Source organism: Amblyomma americanum, chromosome 6 (genome assembly GCF_052857255.1).
Source record: "Amblyomma americanum isolate KBUSLIRL-KWMA chromosome 6, ASM5285725v1, whole genome shotgun sequence".
NCBI classification, from domain to species: Eukaryota; Metazoa; Arthropoda; class Arachnida; order Ixodida; family Ixodidae; genus Amblyomma; species Amblyomma americanum.
In genome coordinates, this window is record NC_135502.1 from 98,177,807 (window position 1) to 98,198,667 (window position 20,861).

At 50.8% G+C, this 20,861-nt stretch overlaps 1 protein-coding gene across 1 annotated transcript in view; it reads right to left on the reverse strand.

The window, feature by feature from the left end:
- LOC144093912 (cubilin-like) overlaps positions 1–20,861 on the reverse strand; it is a 245,887-nt gene that overhangs the window by 20,906 nt on the left and 204,120 nt on the right. Inside the window, exons 53-59 of the mRNA XM_077627662.1 lie at positions 19,965–20,152; positions 18,923–19,088; positions 18,285–18,440; positions 16,487–16,681; positions 10,415–10,786; positions 8,092–8,306; positions 932–1,097 (exon numbers count right to left, since the gene is read on the reverse strand). Of these exons, the coding sequence (XP_077483788.1) occupies positions 932–1,097; positions 8,092–8,306; positions 10,415–10,786; positions 16,487–16,681; positions 18,285–18,440; positions 18,923–19,088; positions 19,965–20,152 (1,458 nt within the window). The remainder of the gene's footprint in view (positions 1–931; positions 1,098–8,091; positions 8,307–10,414; positions 10,787–16,486; positions 16,682–18,284; positions 18,441–18,922; positions 19,089–19,964; positions 20,153–20,861) is intronic.

The window sequence follows — 20,861 nt, forward strand, 5'->3', positions numbered from 1 at the left end:
ACCCGTACTAATGAAAGGAATCACGTGGCAGCAGTTTTATTGCATGCGTAATTTCTGGAATATGGTGACTGAGTTTCACTTCGTGAAATCGTAACGGCCTCTCAAGGCACTGTTGCCATATTTTTCAGCTTAGGACTGCAATATTACCATCACTACGGCAAACGCGAACGAGCTGTTGGCGCCTTGTATGCAAGGAAACCATTAGCTTTGGTTTATGGTAAAAAAGGAAAGTTACCCAGAATTCTTGTAGAAAACAATCAGTGATCATTTCCAGCGACAGAGTGAATATTAGCATACCAAGACCATGGTCGTATGCTGCACAGAATGATTTGGAGTGGTGTGCCTAGGCCGGGGAAATGCTAAGACAGAGTGGGAGCGGTCGGTACAATACTCGAACTGCTGAAGAGCATTTCGAGAGGCCTCAATCCTGCGTATGAATGATATCACCAGTGTACAACGACAAAAACTCAGCAACGGTTGATTCCACTGTCGAACTGGCGAGCGATCATACGAGGTGATGCGACAAATATGCGTTAAAGGTAAGGGCTGTACATATCGCTTTTTCATTGATCGCTTTCCCACTGTGTCTTTGAATTGGATTTCTCCTTCGCGTTTCCGCTCTGCTGCTGCGCTGGCTTCTGGTGGGTGATGCTAGAGAGTGGGGTGGTGGGTGGCGTTTCTTGAAGGTGGAGGCTTCATTCAGGGAGGCTCCACTTGTCTGGGCTTCATACTCCGTCAGTATGGGGGAATACGGACCATACTGCTAACTCTGTACAAGCGCAGTCGCTTTTCTTTGTGACTCCGAGTGCAGCTGTGAGAAAAATTTGGTGCCAGCAGACTTTCTAACTGGCCACTTATGCCGTTAACCGAGACTGCAGTTATGCGAAGGGCCCGAAGGAAAGTACAAAGACATGCGCGTAGATGTACTCACGAGGCAGCTCGCGAAATGCGGCCGCGAATCCGGGCCCTCCTCCGGTGGCCTTGGTGACCAGGTGCACCAGCAGTGTGTTGCCTGCAGAGCGGAGCGGTGCTTCGGGGGGCCTCTGGCCACACAGACGCATCAGGGGCTCCTGCTGCTCGTCCAGGGAGTCCCACACCTGCGCACGCCCGGCACAGTTGCAGAACACGCATATTCTCAGGTCTATTATAGGTATACCGGCCAACAGCACTGATATTCGGACTATCAAGGGAGCACCGTAATTGTGAAGTAGTGTATCACGAAACCCTCCCCGCTGCTACGACTCTGTCCCTGTCATACGCTTGCCAAAGGCACCTGGACCCTGGAAAGGCACCTGGAAAGGCATCTTCACACCTTGCGGTATCAGTGAAAGCAACCCCTGTCACTAGTCAACATCCTAAGTCAATTTAAACAGACTGCTGCCTAGTTCCTGGTACGCGCCTCAAAGACGTTTTCATTTAGTGTTCCATGTTCACTTTTGGTTGCGTTCATTTTTAGACATTGTTAAACAAGGAAGAGGTCATTTTGAGTCATGAATTTTTATGCGTGGTAGGTTTCTGCCGTTCTACGCTGCCAAAGGCAACCGAATAGACGCAAATGCAAAACGTAGCATGGACATTTCCTTGGCTTCATGCTATTTGACGGATAATATCATAGTGGTGGCTTAGTGGTATGAATATCCGCCACGTGTGTGGGAGGCGCGGGATTCGACCTCAGTGCCTTCGTGCACCCACCACCATTGATACAATGAATGCAAGCTTTTTCCTGGGCTGGTGCTCGGCTAATCTTCGATGAAATGCTTAGGAAAGAGGTCTTCGGCCCTACCTTGAGTAGAGGGAAACACCTTGTGTCATGGCACTTTCTGGCCATACGCTGCCCTTGCACAATAAGAGTTCCTCATCATGTTGACGAGATAAGGATGCAGCCAGTTGCCATCCCAGGGACGGTTCTCTATTAAAAATATTCCGCCTATGCAGATATCGCAACTACACCAAGTTAGAACTTGAGGGACAATAATGACCGGGAATATACAAAGTCTCATAATGGATTTGATTTCGCAACAAAAATCACCCCAAAGCGCCTGTTTTGAATCCTAAACTATTCTGAACCCGGATCTTAACTTCGCCGCAAGAAGAAAACACAGTTCCTGCATACTGTGCTCGATTTTGCGTAAGTGAAGAGCACACTACTGACAGCGTGCAACTTAGGTAAATTGCTCTTTTTAGTAGATATTGTCACGGACGCCGGTAGGACGTTCAATCCCTGGCAGAACAGTACCTGGCGAGCACACTGCGCAGAGCGTAGCCGGCAGGGCCTAGCACCGAGCAGAAGAGGACGAAGGCCGGCGCGCGACAAAGGTCGAAGACAGACCGCACGGGGGAGCCGGTAGCGTGATGGCTAAACTAAGTGCGGCATTGCCCCTCCCCTCTGGAAAGGCATCGATTCGATGCCTGACAGTGAGGGGGAGCCACGTGTTGGTCGTGTTGGTGCTAACAGAATCCCAGGCACCGAACGTGGTGAGAGTTGTCCTAGCGGGCATGGTATGGCTTGAGTCTTGCGACGTGCACAATTTCGGATGTCGGCGGGCGTCTGGAAGAACGAACACTCCCTTGCGGGCGCACTTCATACGTAACGTCGCTGAGTTGGCGGAGTACCTCATAGGGGCCGAAGTAACGGTGCAAAAGCTTCTCGGAGCGACCGCGCAGACGGATGGGGCTCCAAACCCACACTTGATCGCCAGGCTGGAAAATGACTTCGCGGTGACGGAGGTTATAGCGGTGAGCATCGACTTCTTGCCCCACGCAGGTTCATTGCCGAGCCAGCCGGCGGGCAGCCTCTGCATGGCGAACGAATGCATCAGCGTCGGCAACGGATTGGCGGGCAATATCGGGCAACAACATCGTGTCCAACATAGTCACGACTTCACGACCGTGTACCAAACGAAATGGCGTGAACCCCGTCGTCTCTTGAAGGGCAGTATTGTAGGCAAACGTGACGTACGGAAGGATTTCGTCCCAGTTCTTATGGTCGTCGTCGACGTACATAGAAATCATATCAGCGATAGTCTTATTGAGGCGCTCGGTTAGGCCGTTGGCTTGAGGATGGTAAGCGGAGGTCTTACGATGACTTGTGCCACTGAGCCGCATAACTTCCTGAGTAAGCGTGGACGTGAACGCTGTGCCTCGGTCAGTTAAAACAACATAAGGGGCGCCATGGCGGAGGACTATGCTGATGATGAAAAAGTCAGCAATTTCAGCAGCAGTGGCGCGGGGAAGGGCTTTCGTCTCACAATAGCGGGTGAGGTAGTCGGTGGCAACCACAATATACCGGTTACCCAATGAGGACGTGGGAAATGGGCCCAGTAAGTCCATGCCGACTTGGTGGAAAGGAATTCTCGGCGCAGCAATGGGTTGGAGCAAGCCAGCCGGCTTGAAAGGTGGTTTCTTCCGACGTTGACACTCGCGGCAAGTACGTACATAACGCTTGACAGTCGCAGAAAGCCTGGGCCAGTAATAACGGTGACGAACTCGTGCCATCGTTCGAGAAAACCCGAGGTGGCCGGAAGGAAGCTCGTCGTGGCATGCCTGCAAAACGTCAGTGCGGAGCGCCGTTGGAACCACGAGCAGGTAACCAGAGTCCGTCGGGGCGTAATTTCGTTTGTAGAGGACGCCATCTCGCAAGCAAAACGACGACAAGCCACGCGCGAATAGACGAGGAGGTAACGAGGCGGTACCCTCAAGATAATCGATGAGTGGCCGCAATTCCGTGTCGTTCCTCTCGTGTAGAGCGAGGTCGGGCGTGGTCAGAGCACCAATAAAGAGGGGGTCATCTTCGAGGTCATCAGAGCTGGACGGGATAGGAGCACGGGACAAGCAGTCTGCATCGCTGTGTTTGTTGCCCGACTTGTAGACAACTGTTACATCAAATTCTTGCAAGCGAAGGCTCCAACGAGCTAGCCGGCCCGAGGGGTCTTTCAGATTCGCGAGCCAGCACAGTGAGTGGTGGTCACTCACGACCCGAAACGGGCGACCATACAAGTAGGGCCGGAACTTCGTTATCGCCCACACAACAGCTAGGCACTCCTTTTCAGTGGTTGAGTAAATGGCCTCGGACCGAGACAGCGTGCGGCGGCCGTAAGCAATCACACGCTCAACACCATCTTGCCACTGGACGAGGACTGCACCGAGGCCAATGTTGCTGGCATCGGTGTGAAGTTCTGTATCCGCCTACTCGTCAAAATGGGCAAGAATGGGCGTTGTTTGTAGGCGTTTGCGGAGCTTTTCGAAGGCGTCCTGCTGTTCCTGTGCCCAGACGAAAGGCTGATCGTCTTTTGTCAGCCGTGTGAGAGGCTCAGCCAGCCTAGAGAAGTCTTGCACGAAGCGTCGGTAATATGCGCAGAGGCCAAGAAACCGGCGCACAGCTCGCTTATCAGTGGGAGTCGGGAACGCAGCTACAGCAGCCGTCTTGTCGGGGTCGGGGCTGACACCCTCAGGTGTCACAACATGGCCCAAAAACTTAAGCCGTTGGTACGCGAAGTGGCATTTTTCGGGTTTTAGAGATAGACCGGCTGATCGGAGGGCCGTCAATACTGCACTCAAGCGTTTGAGATGTTCTGCGTAGGTCGCAGCGAAAATAACCACATCATCAAGATAGACGAGACACGACTGCCATTTGAGGCCAACCAGGACAGTGTCCATCAATCTTTGAAAGGTGGCAGGAGCGGTACACAGGCCAAAGGGGAGCACCTTGAACACGTACAAACCGTCAGGCGTTATGAACGCGGTCTTTTCACTGTCACGTTCATTGACTTCGATCTGCCAGTACCCACTGCGTAGATCAAGAGAGGAAAAGTATCGGGCATGACGCAGGCGATCGAACGAGTCATCAATTCGGGGCAGCGGATAAACGTCCTTTTTAGTAATCTTGTTGAGGCGACGATAGTCGACGCAGAATCGGAGAGTGCCATCCTTCTTGGTGACCAGCACAACGGGCGAAGCCCACGGGCTTGTTGACGGCTGGATAACCTCGTCGCGGAGCATTTCCTCAACCTGCCTCCGAATCACCTCCCGTTCTTTCGCAGACACTCGATAGGGGTGGTGTTGTATAGGCCTCTCGCCTTCATCCACTACAATGCGGTGTTTAGCGACCGATGTTTGTCGAACTTTAGAAGTGGTCGCAAAGCAGTCACGAAAAGAGTCTAGGATCATGTGGAGGCGGTGTTTCTGATCGGCGGTTAGGTCGGGGTTCACGTCAGTCATAACGGGGGCGTCAGACGTCGATGCATGGGTATCGTTGAGGGAGCAGGCGCAGTGGGAGACTGAGTCACTAATTTCATCGAAATAGGCTATGGCGGTTGCTTGCGGCAAGTGGCGGTATTCGGCGCTAAAGTTCGTAACAAAAAGCTGCGTTCGCAGTCCGCGGAGGGAAGTAACACCCCGCGCAACGCAGACTTGTTGACTCAGCAGTAACGACAGGTTACCTTGCGCAACCCCGTGAGGAGTGCGTGGGTTGGAGCATTCCACCGTAATAAACAAACTGGAGCGTGGTGGTAGCGTGACATTGTCATCAAACACGCGAAAAACAAGCCTGTCGGGCTCGCTGCGGTCGGCTATGGCACAATGAGGGGAGAACGTCACGACAAGTTCGCGGAGGTTGATTATCGCACCGTGTTCCCGAAGAAAATCTAACCCGAGGATGAGGTCCTTCGAGCAATGAGCCAACACAGCGAAGCAGGCAGTGAAGGTGACACCACGAATCTCCATTCTAGCGGTGCAGACGCCAAGCGGTGTCCCCAGATGATCTCCAGCTGTCCGGATGTGTGTTCCAGGCCAAGGTGTCAGTACTTTCCTCAGGACAAGCGTCAGACCACGACTCATGACGGAGAAATCGGCGCCGGTATCTACGAGAGCAGTCACGCGGCGGCCATCAACGATGACCGAGATTTCAGCCGAAGCTTGGTCACCGTCAGAAAAACGCTGTGTGAGGGAGGTCGGACTAGGGGATCGTTCTCGCGGTCGGGTCGGGGCGTCAAGCGGAGGCGTCTCCGTTCGTCGAAAAGTCGTCGGACTTAAGGGTCGTTCAGATTGTCCAATTGAGGCGTCAAGCGAAGAAGGCGTCTCTGGGCGTCGAAAGGTCGTCGCGGCGTGGGGTCGGAGGTCGGGTCGCATGCTAACGTCGGTGAGCGGAGGATGTTCGTCATTATGTCCGGTGACGGCGGCCCTACCTCCGGGGGTCGCCGTCCTCAGTTTTCCCGGCGCGGGCTGGAGGACTGCCGGACGTAGGACTGGCGAACTGGTGAAGAAAACCGTCGAGGCGACGGTGACCAGGACTGACGTTGGGCAGTGGGTACCGGTGGGACGTTGGCCGCTAGGTACTGATCGATCTCGCGGGGTCGTTCACCATAGCGCGGCAGGGGTGCGTCGGGCGAAAAGCCGCGCAGGCCAATCCGGCGGTACGGCAGTGACGACGGTTGTGGCCTGCTTCGCCGCAATGGAAGCACAGGGGCCTGTTGTTCGGCGTTCGCCACATGTCTGCCTTCGTGACGGGTGGGCGGTCGTCTGGCAGCGCTGTCGTATGCGGGAATCGGTGGGACGGCGCGGTAGGGGCAGGAGAGTAGAACGCCGGCGGTGGTGGCGCAGGACTTCGCAATGTCTCGCTGGATGTCACCACATAGGGCGCTGGCGGTGGCGGTGGCGGCGGTGGAGTGGGCTGCACCATGCGGCGTATCTCGTCACGGACAGCCTCCGAGATGGCGGTTACACTAGGAGGCTGCTCCACAGAGCGAAGCTTCTGCAGCTCTTCGCGAACGATGCTCCTGATGAGCTCTCGGAGGGAGGTGTTCTCATCCCCGGGCCTCGGCATGTGGCACTCCACAGCAGTGATGTTTGAGGAACGGCCGTAGTGCGCAAACCGCTGCTGCAGGGCGCGCTCCATGCCTGCCGCCTCCTTTGCAAAATCGGCGACTGTAGGTGGAGGATCGCGCACGAGCCCAGCGAACAATTGCTCCTTGACGCCCCGCATCAAATGGCGCACCTTCTTGGCTTCCGACATCGAAGGATCAGCGCGGTTGAAAAGCCGGGTCATGTCCTCCACGAACATCGCCACGCTCTCGTTTGGCTGCTGCGCTCTCGATTGCAGGGCCAATTCAGCACGCTCCCTCCGCTCGTTGCTGCTGAACGTATCCAGCGACTGGCGCCGGAAGTCTTGCCAGGTGTGGATGGCGGACTCGTGGTTTTCGAACCACGTCTTGGCGGCGTCCTGGAGGGCAATGTAGACGTTCCGAAGCTTGCGGTCCTCGTCCCACAGATTAAATTCAGAGACCCTGTCATACCCGTCCAACCAGTCCTCCACATCTTCAAACTTGTCACCATGAAACGGCGCGGGCGTACGAGGCGAATGAAGAAGCAGCCGTGGCGGACTCACAGTTTGCTGGAAGGTCTGGCTGGCCACCGTAGAGGTCATCTTGCGGGATGGCGCGGCGAGGGGATTGTACTCGGGAGCTAAGCCTTTCAAGCGGCGGCTTAACTTGTGGACAGGTGTCGTGTCCAGGGGGTGTGGCTGAGCGCTGGAGGTTCCTGGGACCTCTTCGTACATAGAGCGTACGCAGCAGCTGCACCAAAAATGTCACGGACGCCGGTAGGACGTTCAATCCCTGGCAGAACAGTACCTGGCGAGCACACTGCGCAGAGCGTAGCCGGCAGGGCCTAGCACCGAGCAGAAGAGGACGAAGTCCGGCGCGCGACAAAGGTCGAAGACAGACCGCACGGGGGAGCCGGTAGCGTGATGGCTAAACTAAGTGGGGCAATATAAAGTGTCGCTTTCACCATTCGTATCTTTCGTTACAACGTTTTCATCCACCGACCGGTCGTCTGAGCTTTGGCAAGCTATGTGCGTTACGGTAATCTTCTAGTGAGAAAGACCGCAGGCTGAAAAGAACGGGGAGCTCATCAAGAAAGGAAAGACACGGTTGCACTCCTCATGGGTGGCCACCAGAACTGTGTCAGGAGTAAAGGAATGGGGGTGACGTCATAAAGTTGTGAGAACGCAAGAACCTTCCGCCTCATTTTTTCATTCTCTCCTTTCGCTCCGCCATTTCCCGCTCTCAATCCCTATGAGTTCAGAGGAACACGTACCTCGAGGAAGTCGGTGCTGCCAGCGGTGCACGGGAGGGTTCCGCTGCCAAGGCTAAGCGCCGTGACGTTGAGCTCGAGACCGTAGCCGGAACGGGACACCAGAGTCCAGAGGCAGTTGAGCGGACCGCCCGGGTAGCTGCCCGAACTGTCTCGGCTCGGAGGGGCCAGCGTCCCAGACTCCGTGCGTAGAGTGCCGCCGCAGCCTTGGTTCACGCCTGTGCATATCAGGTAGACACCGTCCGAGAGATTGAGGGAGACTTAGTACCGAGAAAGGCAAATGGAATATGCAGTTCGGCGGTCTCATGTTCCCTCTTCTCATTTAAGAGCACAGTTATTGAATTCTGACTTTGCCGTTTACAGCTTGTTCCAAAACAGACATATTTAGAACTGGGGCTGGCTAACAGTATGAAGTGCAGGTACCAACAGAATAAGGTTATAGGGTGGATATTTAGTAGGCACTCAGAATTTATGAACGAGATCTATCAGATATCCTTCAAAAATGAAATTACAGAGAGTCTAAAAGGCGTGCAACTATTCTATAGAGCCAGTGGTCATCTGTGGTGCCGAAACTTATACGTTAACGCAAGCGCTTAAAGGTGCGCTGAAGAGGAATACGAACTAGTCCTTTTACCGCGGGAACTCGGTCTAAACGTAACGAGCATCTTAAAACTTAGAAATATTGTATTGTGCGGCAGATTTCCCTAATTCAAATCGGATTAAACGTCCAAGCTCACGCCACTTTTTGAACTCAACGCTGAATGTAGGAGGAGTCAACCAACGCGGGGAGTGCTTTTCAGCCACTCCCGTGGCGACTTGGATTTTGCTTTCATTTTGTTTTTAGGTTTCTGTGAACAAATCATCTCAGTGGCAGACAAAACAGCCGCAAATTAGGCCGGAGGAAATAAAAACACGCGTGGAATCTTTCAGTTACGTATCACTCCGCCGATGGCAGAGCGGCAAGCCGCCACGGGACTGGCTGAAAGGCACTCACCTATTGGTTGGCTCCTCCTACTTTTGAAAGTGAGATAAAAAAAATCTGGAGCCGGGACGTACAATGGATTTAACTTAGGAAAATCGGCCACACAGGACAATAATTCGAAGTTTCTATGAATGCTCAGAAAGTGTAGATCGAGTTCACGCGGTAGAAAGACGAGTTCAGATTCCTCTTTAGTGCACCTTTAAATAACTCGGAGAGCAGCGCAATGTCAGGTGTGAACGAAAACGAAAGGTGTAAAATAAAACGACAGAAAATAGCCCATGCAATCCATGCAGTCCATGCAAGGGAGGAACGGTTCAAGGAACAGAGCGGGTGCTTAGGGAAGAAGTTATGGACGGCAAGATGTAGGCGGATTGACGTGTCTAGAAAATTTGCAGGGATAGGTCCGCCGTGGTTAGCGTAGTACAGGAATGGGAATTGGATGGACGGCAGCTATGCTGCGGAAACTCATTGGGGCCAGCCCGTGTGCTACTTGTGGAGGTTGTGGGCTTTCTTTCACCGGTGTCATGTTGTCGCTTTTCGCACTTTACATACTTAATGTAAAATGCCCTATTAGAGGTATTACATCAGTATTATATGTCACAAGTACAGCTTTCTTAGGCATCATGTTTAAATGTGAGGAAAATGTGGAATATCTTAAGATACTGTTAAGAACATATTGATAAAAGTAGTCTAATATTGCTCTTAAAGTTTGTCCTGCGCTCTCATTGAGTAGTCAAGACGGTCTTTAAATGTAATGGTGTGTGCCTTTAGCAGAAAACTTCTAGCTTTCTAATAGGGATCTGCGGATATAGTGATTTTTGTGATGATATCTTACGCTATGCTCAAAAAATAAGTTCGTAAACAAGTTCTGTTGAAAGAAATGCTCTAGAATATCTGGGTATTGGCTATATTCCATCCGAAATGAGGCTCTTAGAGCTTCTTGTAAACTATAAAACGTCACACGGAGGAAACAACTGCTTGCTTCTTCAGTGCGGGCACATACAAGATGCGCTTGGACGCTCATCACATCGTGTCTGTTGCGTACGCTCTGAAAAGGTTAATTTTTCATAATTTTTGTTTAGCAAAATGGGTGAGAGTAAAAACGACATGCTGCGATGCTGTTTATGAGACGGCCTAAATCCTAGAACTGTAGACTTGAATTTGCTTTTGCTTTTCAAGAGAGCACCGGCCAGCCCACGTGTTCATTCATAGTATCGGGCTTTGCTATTGGATCAGATCTGTACCACTTTGTCTTGAGCAAAAAAGAAACAGGTTTGGGGACTTGGGGAAACTGAAACGCTGTGCTGGTTGTTAGCAAGCAAAATGTCTGTAAACACCCCTAACACAACGTGCTGCGGTAGAAGGCCCTGAAGCCGCCTCCGACCAGGTACATGGTATTGACGGCCAGCACAACGGCCATGCTGTTGCCGGTGCTCTTGAAGGTGTCCGGTCCTCCGTGCCTGCCGCAGAATAAGGCGATGGGCGGGGCGTCTTCGCTGTCGCCGTCCAGCACCTGTACGTGGCTGGCGACGAAGGCGTCCGCGCAGTCCGCGTAGTGCACCGCGTGCTGTTCGGCAGCCAGCGCCAGGCGCAGCTCGACAGCCCGGCCCTCGGCCACGTGGATTCGCCACGTGCAACGGGACTGACCCCCGGCCTCGGCAACCGACGAAAGTAGACTGAATGTGCCGCTCTCCGCGGTCAGGTTGCCGCCACAGCCTGCAGCACTCGGGGGAGGAGGAAAGTGGAATTGAGTACTAAAAAAATGCTTGACCGGCTGACGAACTTATTATAAACAGCGAATTAAAACACCGGGGATCAGAAGAAAGAGCAATAAAGAAAGAGTGCACTGTTCTTTCCTCTCGTCGCTTCTTTTTTAACCATCTAGTTATATAGCTGCCCCATCCTTGCGATCCGGCAATAGAAAGATTTATAGAATCGCGAAAACTAATCGGGCACCCCCCATGTTTTTATTTATTTATTTATTTTGTACCTGCATCGCCTTTCAGCATTACAGCAGAGGGGCACTTTCACATTCAAAAAACAAAAAATCATGCACTTAACGCGTGAAAAAAGGCATCATTAGGTAGAACATTAACAATATGTGGCGGCAAAGCATTCCATTCGCGAACTGTTCGCAGAAAAAACGAATAACGGAGTACGTCACCTTTAAAAGGAAATTCATGAAGCTTTAAATTGTGGTCCCTTCGCTTCGAGACATAGAAAGGCGGCTTCAAATATTTTGATCCGTCTATGCCAGTCTTGGAATAGAAAATGTTATGCAAAAATTTTAATCTCAGGTTTCTTCTTCGAGTTTTAAGTTCTGGCCACTGAAGATTCCTTTTGCTTTCCGAGACACTGAGTGTCCTGGAATAGTGTGAACCCTAGTCAGGGTATCACAGCTTTGGGCGACCGTTTCCACTCTCTCCACCAGCCAAATGTGGTCGAAGGAAGCAGAGTCAGTCGAACTAAATTCCTAGGACCTATAGGCAGGTGTTCGAGCAATGTGCTGACTGAAAGGATAGGAACCAGGAGTATGGTTGGGAAAGCAGTTCTTGTGTTTTCATATACGGGATCGATCCACCTTCGGCTAACAGGTGCCAGCCAGTAACTGATCCCACGTATGTATAAGTACGCTCGAATTTGTGAAAGTCCCAGATACCGCACATCCTCGCTAATTATATTCGGAAGCGTTAATTGCGAAATTAAAAAACAACAACAACTAATGCTTACTTAAAGGGATACTGAGGAGAAATTGAAGTTGGCTTGTATCGTTAGAATATCAGCTCCTGATCAGAAAAACGCCACTTACTGAAAACAAAGCTCGTGTAAGGTAGAAAATAGCAAGAACCAAAATACAAGTATCACCGCCACAGGCCAATCTATCAAATGCAAGCGTGATGACGTCATAGTACAAGATATGCCATCTTGGAGGAAATTTCCTTACACCATGGATGCCAGGAATCTCTGAGGCTAACAAAGGAAGGTTGGGCGGTTCAGTATTGAAGTAAGTTTTGTTTTGAAACCGATAGTGTACTTTTATCACAGAAGGAAGACAGACAAAATACAACCTGAATGTTGGAAGCAAAGAAAACGATGCTTGGTGGCGCCACAGGCGGCCACGAGAGTTACGTTTTTTTATGGCGCTTCGCGTCTATGAGCTTTGCGTGCCCCGTGGTTTTGTTTTTGACGCGCCTCGATTTACAAGCGCCGAACAACAGAGGAACAACAAGTGCCGCTTCAAGTGCTAGTTAACCTTTGACGGAGCCTGTTAAGGCTGGCCAGATGAGCGCCACGGTGGATGAAAAGCTATGACGGCACGATGGTCGGTGATCGTACAAGTCAGTTAGCGGTATAAAGAGCACTTGGGCTCTTCGTACGCTTGCCCGGCGAAACGTTACCGACGGTGCCATTCAAGTTCGAACTACTTAACGGAAATCGTTTATTAAGGACGGGAGTTAAGATACAAGACAGTTAAGAAAAAAATTGCTGATGACCTAGCTCTGTTAGGCGAGGATATGCGAAAGCGCGAAGACTTCTGCATCGGAAGAGTGCATTCACTAGATGCGCCTTTATTCACGGTCAACGAATGAGCCGTCGTGGCGGAGTGGTAGCGTCTCTGCCTCAAACCCCGAAGGCCCTGGTTCAAGCCCAAGCCTCGGCACAGGTTCTTTTTTTATTCAGTGAGTGTGCGGGGGTGTTTCAGTGGCTCCCATAGATGCCGCCACAGAATACGTTGGTTAGCAATTAAGCACAAGCTCTGTTAAGGCGCGTTTATACTCCGGCGTAACGAGCACGCGCGCGCTGCACGGCGACGTCACGTCGGCTAAAGCGAGACCCTCTATACTCCAACTGCGCTTGACCGCCGACGACACGTTCGGCGGCTTCGGCGGACTCTGACCGCACTGGCGCAGACTTCGAGCACGTCTCTATTTCGCGCCGAGTGCGCCAGTCGCCGCCGGCCCGGCCAGACCGGTTCGCCTCCGCAGCGAGGCGCGCGTTGTGATCACATGTGCCTCCTCGGAGCACCGTCACGGTGAAATCGCAAGTTTATGGCCAGCAAAGCTTTCGCTTTGAAAGAGATTTGGAACCTGCAGAGACCATGACTCCGCTCTCCTCCAACTTGTTGGTTTGCGGCTCCATTAAATAGCTTCGGCAGTTGGGCGGAGCTGTTCTCTTCGAGCTATCGGCTAATTTAATCCATACACAGTAGACATCTGAGGATACATGCAAGTGGGCGAGAGGACCCGATCCACTGGATCCCGTACCTCCGGTAACGGGTGGAACCCGTTGAAGCGTCGTGCATCGGTTTACCTTTAAGCCGCTGACTTAAAACGCGAGCCCCCGTGAGCACCAATCCGTTTTTTTGTGGCCAAAAAAAAAAATAACCTGGCCCTTGCAACCGTGGGAAACCTCCTGCATGCCGCCTGCTCGCCTTTCAAGGAATCACCATCCATTTACCCCAAAGCCTCGTCTAGCCTTCGATGGGCGCGACGGGCCTACCGGGTAATGGCCCCTCGCGACTCCCCGCACTGGGGTAAGATATTTAATTAGCAACGGCTGCTCACTGGGGAAGGGGGAAATGACCTGCCGCCGCCTAACCTAACCGTGCTCCCTCAAAAGCATCGCACGGTCTGTGGGGCTGTGGTCGCTGAAATGCAGGCCGGATTTTTTGCGAGAACTTCGTTGGCGGGTTCGGGAACTGGATCCATCGTAAGACGCCGGTGCAAACGTAAACGAAGCGACCGTAGCGGCCACCGATAGATGCCTCCAACGTGCGGCGGCGGTAGCTTTCATTTCGGCTGCTGCTAGACCGCACCGCTAGCGGCCAGAAATCACGGAGTTTGCGTTTACGTAACTTTTCACGTCACTCCATCCTGTGACGTCTTAAGAGTTCTCCATGACGTCATAAGAGTGAGCCGAGTTTGAATGCGAGGGCGGGAAAAACTTTTTCAACTTCGAATCCAAAATTCTTTGATATAAATGCATCTTTCGCTCCCGGACAAGCGGCAATAAGGCCATGAAATGCCGAACTATAAGATTTTGCTAAGAAAAAAAAAACTATAGAGTTCTCCTCAGTGTCCCTTTAAGCAGCGCGTCAGTTACGCAAAGCGCACTCGTCACGTCCGCAGATAGTTTTGCTTACCACATTGAACTCTGCGGCTTATCTACTGCATACTGCATAAGAGGTTATTACGCCATGAGAATAGGAAGCAGTAGGAGGAGGGACGGCATCTGGTGAAAAAAACTAATGACAACATTAGGCTAACCAATAGCGTTGACTTGCACCTTGCTAAGCTATGACCTTTGTTCGAAGAAATACGTCCAAGCTTCCCTGCACTTTAGCAAATAGAGCAATCTGTCGGCTGACAGTAGCGAACACCGCTTAACTGTATAAAATTACCGCATACCTAACGGTGAGAAAAGCATGAGGTGGCGTTAATGGGTCCGTGCAGCGGCCTAGGGCCCTCTTTGTGTATCACTTCACAGACACAGACACTGCTCTTTCTGTTACTATCATTATAACGGTTAACCTACCCTCAAGGCAACTCCGGCACATTTTGTACATCCATAGATTTCACTGAAACTTTCAGGATAAGCTCTCTGGCGTTTTCTGGTCATTTGTGCCAAATTTCGTACCCGGACGACGTCTTGTTTAAGCGCAAAAGGAATTTTGAAATTCACCATTTCGTGGCCTCAATCCGGCCGATTTTTACGGACAACCTTGCATGTGTTACCTCACAGCTTGGCACGATCGGTGATATTCGCTCTGCGTTGGCTGAAGGACAAAATTTAACTCTTGTTTTTGGACACTTCAGAAAAATACGGCTCAAACTGTCGCTTATAGCCGCTAGTTTAGGCAATTAATGCGCCAACAATAAGTTCTGGGACAGTATCTATGACGCTATAATTCGTATGTCGTGACGTATACGCTTCACTGAAACCCATTTCAGGTTTCGGTTTTCTTGTTTCTATTATCTGAAAATACATCTTGGTGCTTTTAAAAATGTTTTCCTTTAAAGAATGTGACGGTATCATCAACTCAAAATGTTCAGAAAACCTCCATATATAGTTATCCCTTAAGAGTAGAGTGCAAAAGCATTAGAGATCCCTGTCACGGAAGTGCTCCTTCTCTCGTTTTGGTTTTTCATACATGTAAGTATCTGCAGAATTGCTGATTCCTTACATTCATAGATCGCGAGGAGTCCTCGCACCAATACTAGGGCATTGGTGCAGCCGTTAAGCGATGCACCACTGCCCCAGTCGGTGGCTGTTTCAAGCACAGCCGCCAGTGGTGCTTGTGAGACCCAGGTTGTTCTTCTCGAGCTCCCGTAAGGCTCATTCTCTGGCAGCTAAATGGAATTTGTTCTGGCTAATTTTACTGCCACGTTCCACAGGGGCAGGTAGTTTACAGTCCGGAGGGTAGGTTGCCACTTGCCATGGGGGCCAAGTTGTGACGACCTCACAAATTCACGTGACCTATCTGTACCAGTAATTAATTTAACTGCCCTCTGCCATGGTGGTCAGATTTCTCATAACCTGGTAGGCAGGTTTTGATGACGTCACAAGGTCACGTGACATTTGTAGCCAGTAGGCCACTCACTTTTTCCGGCACGCCAACGCGGCTGACGCCGGGATTCCCGTTGAACGGGACCCTTAACGCTGTCGCGTTAAGCGCACTGAGTGATGTGAGGGCTGCTAGAGCTTGTGAATATTGGTGGCTTACTCTACTTGCGCTCTGCTAGGTATTACTTGTGAGATGCTTGGCGGCTCACGACTTCTCATGGCCATGGAAAATCAACGTGCTCTACCAGTTTTACTAACACGTAGAAAAATCCCACGATAATTTTCGATGTTCAGCGCCTGCCATGCGTGGTGACAACCGCGACTATTAAAGGCATTCACTCAAATTTTCTGGACGTGTAATAAAGGCTATTTGAAGTTCTTCGCTTTCTCCTCTTGTTTGTTTGCCAAATCAGATTGCGGATTTATGAGTGGAAGAGCAGACACGCGAAGACAGCTTTGTGAAAAGTAGCAATTAAAACTTATTTTTATGTATTGCCCATGTGGATTATTTTGCCGTTGGAGGCGTTCTTATCACTTTAACGAGAATGCGTAAATAAGCTCACCCCTTGCAAAGCTGATGAAGCCAGTAGGAAGTCTTGAATACGTATCTCGTACAGATACGGAGAAAGCACAAAAGTAATTCAAAGACGCTTAAAACACGCAGGAATTACGTGTCTTAAAACAACAAAAGACACTCGAATTAATGTGACGTTTTATCCGCCACTGCTACGATTCGTCAGCAGGACGCCTCAGCACGTACAGCAACTCTTCAGATGTGTAGGAGTCTTCGCTCACCACTGTACGAAAAACAGTAAGTGCTCAGTGATACCCAACGGAAACTTGCACACTCACGAGATATGCGGTACCACAGGCGGAATCCCTTGCCGGCACTGCTCGAGTCAGTGCGGAACATGAGGAGCACCGAGGAGGCGACGGAGTAGTTTCCTGGTGCACCGGTGGTGCCACACCAGGGGCCCCCCAGAACAGGGGACGAAGTTGAGTTGCCCTCGTAGATGGTCAGGTTGTCGTACTTGCAGCTATCGTCGTCTGCATGCACAGGTGGTGTCACGTCTTTCTCGCAAACGAAGGAATGAGAGAATAGTACTGGCATTAGTAGTAAGGCTGTTCAAGCAGAGAATAAGTTTTTTGGCTCAGTCGTCGTACTGTTTTAACGCTATTGTGTAGAGAAAGTAAATATTGGCCATTTACACGAAATTCCGGGCTCGGGGAAGGAGAACCAACAAAATGCAAATTCAGAATTGTGACGGCAGGCTGCTTTAAAGCATACCGTGTACGTGGGTTCCCCGTGTGGTGTTATAGCAACCGTACAAGGCGACCTTCTCTTTTCACGTCTGAAACCAGCTCCTATGTTATATGTATCGGGGCATGTGTGGAGAACGATTGCCTTGGAATCATTTACAAGCTTACTAACTTAGTTGCGTAAATGTGTTTTCTTTCTCTGCTTACACTGGTTTCAGTACAGCTGTTTTTGCGCTCAACCATTTTTTTGTGAGTTCTAGTTGGACATCAGTCGGCTCGCACTTTAATATGGTTTATGGGGGTTTAACTTCCCAAAGAGACTCAGGCTATATGAGAGACGCCGTAGTGGAGGGCTCCGGAAATTTCGACAACTGGGGTTCTTTAACGTGCACTGAAATCGCGCAGTACACGGGCCTCTAGAATTTCGCCTGCATCGAAATTCAACCGCCACGGCTGAGATAAAGCCTGTGTCTTTCGGGTCAGCAGCCGAGCGCCATAATCGCTGAGCCACCGCGGCGGCTTTTTAATAGCTAGGTTTCATATCCGCCCATAGCGTGTGCGTGTTAAGAGACCAATGCCTCTCCAGCGGGAACAGCCAGTTCCTTTCTCGGACCTCCAGGTTGCGGCACTATCTCTGGCAAGGCTCTTTATTAACGTGCAGCCGAGCTTTTGGTTTCACCTGACCGCTCATCCACCGAAGAAGTAACCTCCATTTTTCATTCCATACACAATTTTTCATTTATAACTTAGCCGTGTCATGTAAGCGGTGCCGACTACAGAAATGCGCTGCGAAAAATTGTGAAGCAAACTGATTATTCTACTTTCAAGGTTTATTTTCTTTGCTCTGAAGTAAGAAAGATGACCAACGCGGACGTTCGTCATAATGTTCTGTAGCTCCAAACTAATCTTTTTTTCCTTTATAGCTTTGGCTGTTGAACTCCCCTTCCCCTTGTGATCTTGAGGACACCGTCAACACCACTAAACCCATTGTTATTGGTCACATGGCTCATTCAACACTCATCGTTGCAGTTAATTAAACTCTCAACTGAACCACCGAGAAAATTCCCTCGTCACATCCTTTCTTCCACGTTTCACTATAACGTACAGCTCACGTTGAAACTCAAGTAACAGTACGTGAACGCCCGTTTAACTTTTTTTGATGCAAAAGGACCAACCGCGGTGTGACAGATTACCAGCACTGAACACAATTCCATCGAGACGCCAGCGAATCAGATATGTCAAGTGGATTCTAAAGACTGCGCCTTAGTAAACATAGGTTTTCAGTGTCTCACAGTTGCCCGCATTCTCTGCACTAGCGTTCATAATTGAACATGCAGCAAAACTTCAGTGCGTAGGTTCGCGACACCGAAACAAAGGTCTGCTCGCTCACTCTCGAGCTCGAAGTTTCCTTGGTCGAAGTTGAGCTCCACGTGGCTGCCCTCAGGTACCACGATCAGGTACGAGCAGTTGAGGTTGTCGGCGTAGTTCTCCGGGAAACGCGGGGAGGTGATGACGCCTTCGTCGTCTTCGTACCAGTCGCCGCATCCTGTGTAAAAAAAATAAAAATAAAACGAAGACTGCGACACTTTTGTTTTATTGAAACCATTATTCTTGTCAGCGAATTCAACGATATCCGAACAGGAGAAGGCAAAAGAAGTGCCGAGACGCCTGGCGATTACCAGTACTCCACAGGACCCATTTCAAGATATTTTGTCAAGTCAGTCCTTCTTCTAATTCATCTTCCTATCCTCGAAGTTATCCGATGTTATCCACCTGGATAACGACGGCAACATTTACCTTCCAACTTACGCGGCCATGCATACAGTGCACGGTGCACGTTGCTATAACAGTGAGCGTTTTTGAATACATAGGTTGTCTTTGTTGATATTCAGGTGTGGTCGAGGCTAGTTCTGCGCTGCGGATGCAAATGTGATGCGAGAAGTGACGGATGCTAGATTAAACGTCGATTTGGTGTGCAAGCCATAAAAAAACATTTCTGCTTAAAAAAACACTGTTGTGCGTGCTTGCCTTTGCTGATGGTCATGCTGAAGCCGTCGCCCTCAATGTCCCCGTTGGAGCGGAACAGCACTCTTGCGCGGTGCGTGGCCGCCTCGATGGGCGCGGGCATCTCCAAACCACAGTAGCGGCCGACGGGAGTCGACTCCCACTGGCCATCCATGCGCTCATTGAACACCTGAAAATGGCGGAGAGCTTTTACGTGCACTTCCGTCTTCTAAAATTCCATGTACTGCTTCTGATTTAAATATTTGGTGTTTCCTTCTCTCGTTTTTCCTTCCGTGAAATGGGGATGGCTAAATGGCACTTTTTACTTGCCTTCCAGGAAATCAGCTTGTACATAGAAGATCAGTACTCGTCTAAAGACTTTCTGTTTTCGTGACACCTTTAAAACTCTTATGCGTCTCACAAGTTATGCTGATTCTTCTTCCACTGCCTTCAGCCAACAACATTCATCCTTGTGTGTCTTATTTCATTGTACTCTGTTGCAAACGGCGCTTAACACGCTATGGGCATCGATAGCTGTACATTTACCACGAACAGGTGCGTCCGATGCAGTGGACACACCCTTCTCCAAAAAGCGTCGCAAAAACTGTATGCACTCCGCACATCACACCACGATCCCCACGGTAAATACCAAAGATTACAGATAACACGCGGCTCTCAAGCAAGATGGAGACTGTGGCCGATAACGGTTCACCCTTGTGCACTCGCCGCGGATCAGAGCTTCCATTCACGGGCACGTCGCGCACAAAAGAGCTTTCTTTCTCTTTTAGCCTATTTTGTGCTGTTCCTCCTATATAAGCCTGCATACAGGGGAGACATTGAAAATAAGGACCGAGATGGACGGCATGCTTCTCATCTTTACATAATTGGAGACAATGAATAGCTGTCTAGGAAGACAGACCGTGGCTAAAGACAGTTAACCCTCCAACAGCCGATTCTTTCTTTACAACTGGACGTTGCAAAGACAACGTCTTCGCCCCTAACCCATTTACTGCTACTCCTCTATGCGCCCCCACTGCCTCCGTCGAAGGAGCGTAAGGCTTCGCACCTCCAGGTAATCGGCAATGCAGCCGGTGCTGGACTCAATGTCGAAGCGACCCCGGAAGCTGAGGAGCGCCCGGTAGCCGCTCTGCACGTCCACCGTCCAGTCGCACTCGGTGTTGGCCGGGTACCGGTTCGGGTAGCCGGGGGACTCCAGCCTCTGCTCTCCACGGCCGTGCACCAGGCCGCCGCACGCTGCGAACGTCGCGCATGTTTATTCCACAACGAAGGCCGCTTTCTCAGAGGAAGTGAAGGCAGGGCAGAGAAGCTGGCCTGCGGCAGATTGCTTTGGCAGGCTACTGTACACGGAGTTTTAGGAAGGAAAAAGACGTAGATTCATAATAAAGAGAGAGAGAGATGAAGAGGTAGAGGGAAGGCAGGGATTTTTACCAGAAGGGCGTTCTGGTTGGCTACCCTGCAGAGGGGAAGAGGGATTAGGGGACGGAAAAGGAAAAGAGAGAGGGGAGCGAGGGGTACTGTCACAACTGGTTGCGACCGCAGCGGTGGCCTATATGTTGAGCATCCGCCTCGCATGCGGGAGGTCCGGGATTCAATCCCCAGTGCCGTTCGGGAACCCGCCGGTGATACAATACGTACGAGCTTTCTGTGGCCTTGTGCTCAGCTTAATCAGGTCGAAATGATTAGGAAATGGGTCTTTGACCCCACCTTGAGCAAACGAAGATACTTTGTGCCATGGCCGCACTCTTTGGCCGCAGATGCCCTTGGGCCATAAAAATCCACTGTCATCACTTCCATCATCACGGCCGGTCCCACAAGCCAGTCGTGCTCGAGAAGCTGAACAGCGCCTTGTAGCACTTTAGGGCAGTCGATTCCGGTGGCCACGGCCTCACAGAGCATGGGTGCGAGTGTGTAACAAAAGCTTTCTTATCACGGGCCAAATAGC